Here is an 11,396-nt window from a genome sequence, read left to right as displayed (position 1 = left end):
ACTGCAGGAATGTTTCTGTACATGCAAAAATTTATTGTTATGTTCAGAATGATTTTCTCTAAAAACTACTTAGAAAATACCAGGAGCCAGTTAGAAATTTCAAACTCCATCTAACCCTTTTCCCCATTTATCTTCTAGGTGGTTATGGCGCAAAAAGTCTGAACATGAGTCGGGATCCTCTTCATATAAAGACATCTGGTAGTGAATTTCCTTTGATTTTGGGCAGAGATGTTTCAGGAACAGTCATGGAATGCGGACTTAATGTGAAGTACTTTAAACCTGGAGATCAGGCATGTATATGGAAGAAAAGTGCTGAATACTGTTTATTGTATACTGACTGACATACATATATAATTGAGATGTTAGTATTTTCGGTACCATCTAAACGTGCAGAAGAATGCAGGAAGCTAACAGACACTATGACCATCCAGTTAAACGCAGGATTGCAAAAATCATATCAGATTATTTAATAAAAATAGTGCTACACTTTTTGAGATTGGTCTGACCTCTTCTTCAGATATCTGTGGCAGAGCCCATTGGATTCCTGCATTGTTCAGCACTTTCTGATATTATCTTAGATTTCTCGGCTGTAGAGGCCTGCAGGTATACAGTACAGACCAAAAGTTTGGAGACACCTTCTCATTCAAAGAGTTTTCTTTATTTTCATGACTATGAAAATTGTAGATTCACACTGAAGGCATCAAAACTATGAATTAACACATGTGGAATTATATACATAACAAACAAGTGTGAAACAACTGAAAATATGTCATATTCTAGGTTCTTCAAAGTAGCCACCTTTTGCTTTGATTACTGCTTTGCACACTCTTGGCATTCTCTTGATTAGCTTCAAGAGGTAGTCCCCTGAAATAGTTTTCACTTCACAGGTGTGCCCTGTCAGGTTTAATAAGTGGGATTTCTTGCCTTATAAATGGGGTTGGGACCATCAGTTGCGTTGAGGAGAAGTCAGGTGGATACACAGCTGATAGTCCTACTGAATAGACTGTTAGAATTGGTATTATGGCAAGAAAAAAGCAGCTAAGTAAAGAAAAACGAGTGGCCATCATTACTTTAAGAAATGAAGGTCAGTCAGTCAGCCGAAAAATTGGGAAAACTTTGAAAGTAAGGGCTATTTGACCATGAAGGAGAGTGATGGGGTGCTGCGCCAGATGACCTGGCCTCCACAGTCACCGGACCTGAACCCAATCGAGATGGTTTGGGGTGAGCTGGACCGCAGAGTGAAGGCAAAAGGGCCAACAAGTGCTAAGCATCTCTGGGAACTCCTTAAAGACTGTTGGAAGACCATTTCAGGGGACTACCTCTTGAAGCTCATCAAGAGAATGCCAAGAGTGTGCAAAGCAGTAATCAAAGCAAAAGGTGGCTACTTTGAAGAACCTAGAATATGACATATTTTCAGTTGTTTCACACTTGTTTGTTATGTATATAATTCCACATGTGTTAATTCATAGTTTTGATGCCTTCATAGTCATGAAAATAAAGAAAACTCTTTGAATGAGAAGGTGTGTCCAAACTTTTGGTCTGTTCTGTATGTGTGGATATATATATATATATTTGTGGTCCTGGCTGCGGCGCGAAGCCTGTGGAGTGTGACTGAACCTAATCTAGCTACAGTGGCTGGTGGTGTGCCTGTTGCCACGTGACGAGGGTAGGCCAAATAAAGGGGGCATACCCTAAGGGAGATGTAAAGAGAAGGGTCGGGAGGGAGGGGCGAGAGAGGACGTGCACCCGGTGAGCTGGGCGGCTTGGGCTTAAGAAGCCCCCTACGCCCCTCCCACAAAAGCAGGCTGGATTCAGCCTGCTGCATTTGTGGTCCTGGCTGCGGCGCGAAGCCTGTGGAGTGTGACTGAACCTAATCTAGCTACAGTGGCTGGTGGTGTGCCTGTTGCCACGTGACGAGGGTAGGCCAAATAAAGGGGGCAAAATACGAGTAGGAAAGGTGTAAGGAGCGACTCTTTATTGTGAAAGATGGTACTACAGAACTAAGTCAGAGAAAGCAGCAGCGATTTCGGCTTTCGGGTGCGGGATGTATCGTGAGAAGCAAGAGGACTTCCAGCGGCCCATCTTACGGATGATATGGGCCGGGACCCCATGTTTGGAGGCGGCGGAGGCGGCTCCGATCCGGAATGAATGGCCCGTGATGGCCTGGGGGTTGAACCCAAACCCGGACGCGAGGCTGCGAATGTGTTTGACAAACTGCGAGGACGTGAGAGGTCGTGACGGGAAAGGAAGGAGAGGGCTGGCGGGAGCCCGATTGCCCAGTGTGGTGAGTAACCCGTTGAGGACGGCCACGGGACACCAGGAGTTGGAAGTCGGGAAGTATTCTATGTGCACTGGGGGCCCGATTTGTGAGGTTTTGGAGACTGGCAAGGTGAAGGTGAAACGCTCGCGACTACGGGTGAGTTGGTTTAGAGCCGGGCCTGAGTTGTGAGGAGAGGTGCCGGTGAATTCCCCGGGCCGGAGAAAGCCGTAGAAGCTTAGGTAGAGGGCGGCTTTGAGAATGCAGCTTCTGAAAGGGCCAAAAGGACTGCCGTCTAGGGAGGATGAGAGTTTCCTGAACAGGTCCCCTGAGACAGGTTGCCTGGCGGGTCCGGATTTGTGAGAGCATTTTTGAATACCCCGCAGTGTGGCTTTGATGGCGTGGGAAGAAAAGATAGGGTTGCTGTCTGGCTGACGGATCATGAGGTGATGCTGGACTCCTGACAGATACGATCTGATGGTGCTGAAGGAGAGGTGTAGGTCCTTGTGGCAGTATGCCAGGAAAGCCATGATGAAAGCGGTTTCGCTTACGTTGCCCCTGGGGTGAAGGTGACGAAATACCTCGAAAGCTTTCCAACCCGACTGGTAGTTCCTTGTGGAGTTTTCGGACAGGGACTTGCGGATGAGAGTATGAGCCATGACTAGGTGCCTGTCTAGTCCAGGATCAGAGAGCCGAAGTCCGGGGGTGGAATCCCGATTCTGTCGGCTTGAGGCATGACCTGGAAGAAGAGAGTCAGGTTTAAGCGAGACAAGGCATCTGCTGCGACGTTCCTGATACCCTGGATGTGGGTGCAAGAAACATGGAAATTGAACTTGAGGGCAAGCCAGGTGAGTTTGCGTAGGAAGCGCATGACTTTGGGTGAACTGGATCTGCCTTTGGAGATGATGTCGACGACCGTGTGGTTGTCGGTGAAAAAACGCACGGGCATGTTGCTCCATACTTTGCCCCAGACTTGAGCTGCTGCCACGATGGGGTACAATTCAAGGAGAGGAGAGGACTGGATGGCTTGAGGGTCTGAGAGGATCTGGGAGGGCCAGGAATCAGCGAACCACTGGTGGCCGAATAAGGCGCCGAACCCGACGGATGCTGCCGCGTCAGAGTACACGGTCGGGCAGGTGGGGCTCCAGTGAGGGACGAACATGGAGATGCCATTCCATGCCGACAGAAAGACCCTCCACATGTCCAGGTCGGCCAGGGCTTCCCGGTCCAGTTGGATCAGCGAGTCCTGGGTTGAGGCTGTGGGTAACAACTGGAGGAGTCTTGCTGTGAAGGATCGTCCCTGCGGCATGATGCGGGTTGCAAAGTTGAGAGAACCCAACAGTGACTGCAGGTCGCCCTTGGACATGGTTCTGGAACCGATGTGAGCAGAAATGAATGACTGGAGCCTGACTAGTTTGTCCTCTGGGAGTCTGGCTTCCATTCTGCAGGTATCGAGTGTGATACCCAAGAAGGTGAGGACCGTGCTAGGGCCGTCAACCTTTGATGGCGCCACTGGGACCTGTAAGGCGGAAAAAATGCAGAGGAGGCTTTCCAACCTGTCGGGCACATGGTTTGGGTTCTCGACCAGTAAGAAATCGTCCAGGTAGTGTATGACTCTGGGACAGTTGCCGTGGTTTACCAGGATCCAATGGAGGGCCTGGGCGAACTGATCAAAGAGCCAGGGGCTGCTCTTTGACCCGAACGTGAGGCGGGTGGCAAAGTAATACTGGTCCCTCCATTTGATCCCGTGAAACCTCCAGAGGTGGGGCTGGATTGGTAGAAGCTTGAAAGCGTCCGAAATGTCCGCTTTTGAGAGCCAAGCCCCTGCCCCTACCTGTAGGATGAGTTGGATGGCTTCGTCCAGGGAAGAATAGCGCATGGAGTATTCTTCCGATGGTATCAACGAGTTGAGGCTCGGGGTGCTGGATGCATGAGGCGCTGACAAATCATATATTAGACGGTTTTTATTGGAATTTTTGCTGCGGACCAACCCAATGGGGCTCACCCTGTAGACTTGGAAGGGAGGGGTGGGAAAAGGCCCTATGATGAAACCCTTCTGCAGCTCGACCTGCAGAAGGGAATCCACCGAGGCCGGGTCCGTCATGGCTGACATGAGATTGGGGGTCTCCCAGGAATCCCGAGGCAGGGTGACCAGGCCGGTGTGGAAGCCTGATGAAAAACCGGAATGCAGGAATTGGACGAAGGCGGGATCGTGGTGGGTATTGAGGAGGGAGATGAGAAGGGGGACATTAATGTCGGCCAGTCAGCTTTTGGCCGAGCGCTGGGAGCAGGTGGACTGGGGGTGGGCCCGGAAGCAGGTGGAACAAATGTGGAGCGCCTTACATTTGCTATAGTTGCAGAAGCTGGAGTTGAAGTTGTTGCACAACTGGTTTTTTCCCAGGTACACGATGGGGCGACCCAATTTGTCCAGGAGCGGACCCGGTTTCTGGGGGGCCGAAGTGCTCGGCTGCTGTTTTGGCAGGGGGGAGGCGTGGGAGCTTGGGCACCAATCGGAGGCGTGCAGGACTGACTGGCAGAAGGAGCAAAAAGGAGACCTGAGACCTGCAAAATGTCTGCAGAATAGCTCCATGTCGAGGGAGGCCCAGTTGGTGATATGCTGGAACTGGGCGAGGGCTGCAGCTGCCTTCGCCGAAAATGACCGGTGATAGTCGTAATATGCAAATCCTCCGTATTTGTGCCCAAGCTCCGTGACCCTGTATAAATATGCGTCCAGCTCCTCTCTTCTGGCTGGGTGTGCTGCGCAGATGATGTCGCGGTAGAGGCTGAACGCAAGCACGAACTCTGGGATGGAGAGTTTTTTGTTCAACCTCGCGTCTTTGGCCTTCAGGACTACGGACACGTCCCCGCAAGCGATGGTCCGGTTTTCCACCGTGTCGTGCGTGGAGATGAGGACCGCAGCCAGGTTCACGTCCTTGCCTGCGAGAATGTCCCTGCGCAGGTTTTCGGGGACGAAAAAGGAGGGGGCTATTTCGGGCGGCCCAGACAACCTACCTGAGGAAGATGGCTGGGAAGTGGAAGGACCAGGGGCGGGACTGGAGGGTGCGGCAGGTGAAGCGTCCCTGCTTTCGACTGCCTGGAGCCTGGTGTTCATGTTACAGATGGAACTGGACAAATTGTTTATCGTGGCGTGTAGCTGCGTTAGTGACAGCTGTATGGTCGACATGGGGATCTGCTCCGTGGACCCTGTGGATGGCTCAGGAAACAATAGGTGATATAATTCGGCCTTTCGGGCTGTGGCCGAATGGCGGATTCCTCGCTTGTCCAGCTCGGCAATCATCTTGGGGATGGTCCAAGTCCGGTAAGAAGAGCGACTTGCCCGTTCCGATACCGCAGACTCCACGATCGATAGAGCGTCCTCGATGTCGGACACGTGGGACATGTTGGAGCTGAAACGAAGAGGGGAAAGGAAAGCTGGAGGGGGAAGCGAGGTGGGTGCGGGTGGTATTACAGAGAGAAGCGCGTGGCGGGACGGAGGTGCCCAGCGTCGGGGCGAGGCCGGAGGACGCGAGGTCCCCTTACTGGGCGTGGTTTATAACCTTACCTTAAGATGCTGGAGCTGTTAATGCCGTGAACAGAGGGGACGGAAGCGACCTGGCGAAGCCGAGATTATCCCTGGTTCACCTGAAAAGAACAGTATATGATGCCACGATTGGCTGTGCCGGGCGGCCGGAATAGTGAATCGTGGCCGCTACTTACCTGGACGACAAAAAAAGGGGGCCAAAGGATTCCAAGGGAGCACTCACGGAGTAGCTTAGTCACCTGAAAGGACAAGACCGAACGTGTTGATTTAAGGAAAGCGCCACTGGTGCGAGACCAGAGGTTTCCTGGCATTTGACCGGGCCGGAGCCGGGGGATGGCGCGTGACTGCTGCAGCGGCGAGCCAAGGAGTGGAAAAACACGTGGGTAGGGTTGCGTCCTTGCGGAACCGATGGGGTTGTAGCAAGGGGACGCTGAGAGAATTGTGAGCCCGGCGATCCTGGGTGGACGGGTTGAGGGGCGGTTCAGGGCGTACCTGTGAAGAAGACTGTTGGGACAAAGTGGGGCCTGGGCGTACCCGGCCCGGGGGTAGGTGTGGGAATGCGAGGTGGGCGTACCACCTTGAAGACACCTGGGTTGCGTGACCCGAGCGGAAAACAAAGAGAGAGATAGGACACGGCCAGGCGATGTCGGATGGAAACCGGCCTTGCCTGTGAACTTTTTTTTTTTTTTTTTTTTTAAGAGAGCGGAAAGAGATGAGAAGAGAGCAGGGCGTTCCTGCGGACAAAAAAGTAGTGGAGGGTGGACGGGTTGGGAAACATGAAAAATTTTTTTTTTTTTTTTTTTTTTTGGTTACCCGGACGTGACCACCCGAAGAAGGATGACGCTGGTCACCTGGCGGGTGCTGGGCTGGTGGACCCCCCCCGAGCCGCCGGCCGCGGGCGACGCTCGGCGGGGAGGGGACCGGACCAGCGCAAAGGGGAAGGCCAGCCCGCGCGGGGAAATGCCCCAGTGGTGGTGGGTGTGCGAACCGGTGTTTAGGGAAAGGGGGGGGGGGGGGGGCAAAAGTGGGAGGGACAGATGCCGAGCGAAGACCGTACTGTCCCTCCCCCGATGCGGGTGCCAGGGATGATGGAAGGTGGATAGTGGGGGGGGGGGGGTTGTGCGTTTTTTAGACGTGGATGGCCATGTGAAGGCGGTGTTTGGTGATGTACTTTTTTTTTTTTTTTTTTTTTTTTTTTTCCCTTTTCTCTCCCTTCCTCCCTGGCCCCCCGCCGCGGTCGGGAGCGGGGTACCGGCCTGGGCGGGGTGACAGGAGGAAGTGGGGGTGGCGGGGGCCTGGGCAGGGGCACGCCAGGCAGCAAGCTGGGCTGTCTTCCAGGCCCCCCCCCCTTTCCCCCCCCCAGACGCTCGTGGATATCCGTGCCTCCCCGAGCGGTGGGAGCGAGAGGAGGACGAGCCGGGGCCAGAGAAGGAAGCGCCTGCTCCTGCCGACTTCCGGGACGCCGCGCTGCGGTCACGTGATGCGCTCCAGGTTGGAGCGCAAGCCGACGAGACGGAAGCGGCAGGAGAGGAGGCAAGTGACCGGGCGGGGTGCGGAGGAGACTGGCGGCGGGGCGACGGGCGGGAGCTGAGGAGGCAGTGCTATCCATATCCTCCCCCCCCCCACGACCAACGGCACCGGCAGCGGTCCGGGGGGGCCGGGGGGGGGGGGGGGGGGAGTGCCGCTGAAGCTAGGCGAATCCCCCGACGCTCGTGGATATCCGTGCATCCACGAGCGCTGGGAGCGAGAGGAGGACGAGCCGGGGCCAGAGACGGAAGCGCCCGCTCCTGCCGACTTCCGGGACGCCGAGCCGCGGTCACGTGATGCGCTCCAGGTTGGAGCGCAAGCCGGCGAGACGGAAGCGGAAGGAGAGGAGGCAAGTGACCGGGCGGGGTGCGGAGGAGACTGGTGGCGGGGGGACGGGCGGGAGCTGAGGAGGGTGGGGGACGGGGATGAGGTTACCGGAGGGGGGATTTACCTTGGAGTTGGCGGTTCTGGCGTGCAGAAACCGCTGCACGTGCAGGCAGCTTTCGGGCCGTAAATGCAAGTGACGGGTGCAGCTCCTCCTACCAGCGTCAGGCGAGAGAGGACGTGCACCCGGTGAGCTGGGCGGCTTGGGCTTAAGAAGCCCCCTACGCCCCTCCCACAAAAGCAGGCTGGATTCAGCCTGCTGCATATATATATATATATATAACCGTGGATATAAAAAGTCTACACACCCCTGTTAAAATGTCAGGTTTCCGTGATGTAAAAAAAATTAGACAAAGATAAATCATTTCAGAACTTTTTCCACCTTTAGGGTCCATTCACACGTCCGTTGTTTCTTTCCTGATCTGTTCCGTTTTTTGCGGAACAGATCTGGACCCATTCATTTTCAATGGGTCCTGAAAAAAATCGGACAGCTCAATATTCTGATTTTTATTTTTTTTCAGGACCCATTGAAAATGAATGGGTCCAGATCTGTTCCGCAAAAAACGGAACAGATCAGGAAAGAAACAATGGACGTGTGAATGGACCCTTAATGTGACCTATAAACTGTACAACTCAATTGAAAAACAAACGGAAATCTTTTAGGTAGAGGGAAGACAAAATAGAAACATAAAATAATATGGTTGCGTAAGTGTGCACACTCTTAAACTAATACTTTGTTGAAGCACCTTTTGATTTTATTACAGCACTCAGTCTTTTTGGGTATGAGTCTATCAGCATGGCACATTTTGACTTGGCAAGATTTTCCCACTCTTCTTTGCAAAAACACTCCAAATCTGTCAGATTGCGAGGGCATCTCCTGTGCACAGCCCTCTTCAGATCACTCCACAGATTTTCAATCGGATTCAGGTCTGGGCTCTGGCTGGGCCATTCCAAAACTTTAATCTTCTTCTGGTGAAGCCATTCCTTTGTTGATTTGGATGTATGCTTTGGGTCGTTGTCATGCTGAAAGATGAAGTTCCTCTTCATGTTCAGCTTTCTAGCAGAAGCCTGAAGGTTTTGTGCCAATATTGACTGGTATTTGGAACTGTTCATAATTCCCTGTAGCTTAACTAAGGCCCCAGTTCCAGCTGAAGAAAAACAGCCCCTTGGCATGATGCTGCCACCACCATGCTTCACTGTGGGTATGGTGTTATTTTGGTGATGTGCAGTGTTGTTTGTGCACCAAACATATCTTTTGGAATTATGGCCAAAAAGTTCAACCTTGGTTTCATCAGACCATAACACCTTTTCCCACATGCTTTCGAGAGACTTCAGATGTGTTTTTGCAAAATGTAGCCTGGCTTGGATGTTTTTCTTCGTAAGAAAAGGCTTTCGTCTTGCCACTCTACCCCATAGCCCAGACATATGAAGAATATGGGAGATTATTGTCACATGTACCACACAGCCAGTACTTGCCAGATATTCCTGCAGCTCCTTTAATGTTGCTGTAGGCCTCTTGGTAGCCTCCCAGACCAGTTTTCTTCTCGTCTTTTCATCAATTTTGGATGGACGTCCAATTTTTGGTAATGTCACTGTTGTGCCATATTTTCTCCACTTGATGATGACTGTCTTCACTGTGTTCCATGGTATATCTAATGCCTTGGACATTCTTTTGTACGCTTCTCCTGACTGATACCTTTTAACCACCTCAGCCCCCAGTGCTTAAACACCCTGAAAGACCAGGCCACTTTTTACACTTCTGACCTACACTACTTTCACCGTTTATTGCTCGGTCATGCAACTTACCACCCAAATGAATTTTACCTCCTTTTCTTCTCACTAATAGAGCTTTCATTTGGTGGTATTTCATTGCTGCTGACATTTTTACTTTTTTTGTTATTAATCGAAATTTAACGATTTTTTTGCAAAAAAATGACATTTTTCACTTTCAGTTGTAAAATTTTGCAAAAAAAACGACATCCATATAGAAATTTTGCTCTAAATTTATAGTTCTACATGTCTTTGATAAAAAAAAAATGTTTGGGTAGAAAAAAAATGGTTTGGGTAAAAGTTATAGCGTTTACAAACTATGGTACAAAAATGTGAATTTCCGCTTTTTGAAGCAGCTCTGACTTTCTGAGCACCTGTCATGTTTCCTGAGGTTCTACAATGCCCAGACAGTACAAACACCCCACAAATGACCCCATTTCTGAAAGTACACACCCTAAGGTATTCGCTGATGGGCACAGTGAGTTCATAGAACTTTTTATTTTTTGTCACAAGTTAGCGGAAAATGATGATTTTTTTTTTTTTTTTCTTACAAAGTCTCATATTCCACTAACTTGTGACAAAAAATAAAAACTTCCATGAACTCACTATGCCCATCAGCGAATACCTTGGGGTCTCTTCTTTCCAAAATGGGGTCACTTGTGGGGTAGTTATACTGCCCTGGCATTCTAGGGGCCCAAATGTGTGGTAAGGAGTTTGAAATCAAATTCATGTAAAAAATGACCTGTGAAATCCGAAAGGTGCTCTTTGGAATATGGGCCCCTTTGCCCACCTAGGCTGCAAAAAAGTGTCACACATCTGGTATCCCCGTACTCAGGAGAAGTTGAGGAATGTGTTTTGGGGTGTCTTTTTACATATACCCATGCTGGGTGAGATAAATATCTTGGTCAAATGACAACTTTGTATAAAAAAATGGGAAAAGTTGTCTTTTGCCAAGATATTTCTCTCACCCAGCATGGGTATATATAAAATGACACCCCAAAACACATTCCCCACCTTCTCCTGAGTACGGAGATACCAGATGTGTGACACTTTTTTGCAGCCTAGGTGGGCAAAGGGGCCCATATTCCAAAGAGCACCTTTCGGATTTCACTCGTCATTTTTTACTGAATTTGATTTCAAACTCCTTACCACACATTTGGGCCCCTAGAATGCCAGGGCAGTATATCTACCCCACAAGTGACCCCATTTTGGAAAGAAGACACCCCAAGGTATTCCGTGAGGGGCATGGCGAGTTCCTAGAATTTTTTATTTTTTGTCACAAGTTAGTGGAAAATGATGATTTTTTTTTTTATTTTTTTTTTCATACAAAGTCTCATATTCCACTAACTTGTGACAAAAAATAAAAACTTCCATGAACTCACTATGCCCATCAGCGAATACCTTGGGGTCTCTTCTTTCCAAAATGGGGTCACTTGTGGGGTAGTTATACTGCCCTGGCATTCTAGGGGCCCAAATGTGTGGTAAGGAGTTTGAAATCAAATTCTGTAAAAATTGACCTGTGAAATCCGAAAGGTGCTCTTTGGAATATGGGCCCCTTTGCCCACCTAGGCTGCAAAAAAGTGTCACACATCTGGTATCTCTGTATTCAGGAGAAGTTGAGGAATGTGTTTTGGGGTGTCTTTTTACATATACCCATGCTGGGTGAGATAAATATCTTGGTCAAATGCCAACTTTGTATAAAAAAATGGGAAAAGTTGTCGTTTGCCAAGATATTTCTCTCACCCAGCATGGGTATATGTAAAATGACACCCCAAAACACATTCCCCACCTTCTCCTGAGTACGGCAATACCAGATGTGTGACACTTTTTTGCAGCCTAGGTGGGCAAAGGGGCCCATATTCCAAAGAGCACCTTTCGGATTTCACTCGTCATTTTTTACAGAATTTGATTTCAAAC

General features: G+C 50.3%; 1 protein-coding gene across 1 annotated transcript in view; it reads left to right on the top strand.

Moving 5' to 3' along the window:
• Nucleotides 1–11,396, top strand: part of RTN4IP1 (reticulon 4 interacting protein 1) — a 50,880-nt gene that overhangs the window by 1,095 nt on the left and 38,389 nt on the right. The window contains exon 2 of the mRNA XM_040428827.1: nucleotides 139–290. Coding sequence (XP_040284761.1) covers nucleotides 139–290 — 152 coding nt within the window. The remainder of the gene's footprint in view (nucleotides 1–138; nucleotides 291–11,396) is intronic.

Source organism: Bufo bufo, chromosome 4, assembly GCF_905171765.1.
Source record: "Bufo bufo chromosome 4, aBufBuf1.1, whole genome shotgun sequence".
Lineage (NCBI taxonomy): Eukaryota > Metazoa > Chordata > Amphibia > Anura > Bufonidae > Bufo > Bufo bufo.
This window is presented reverse-complemented; position numbering and strand designations above follow the sequence as displayed.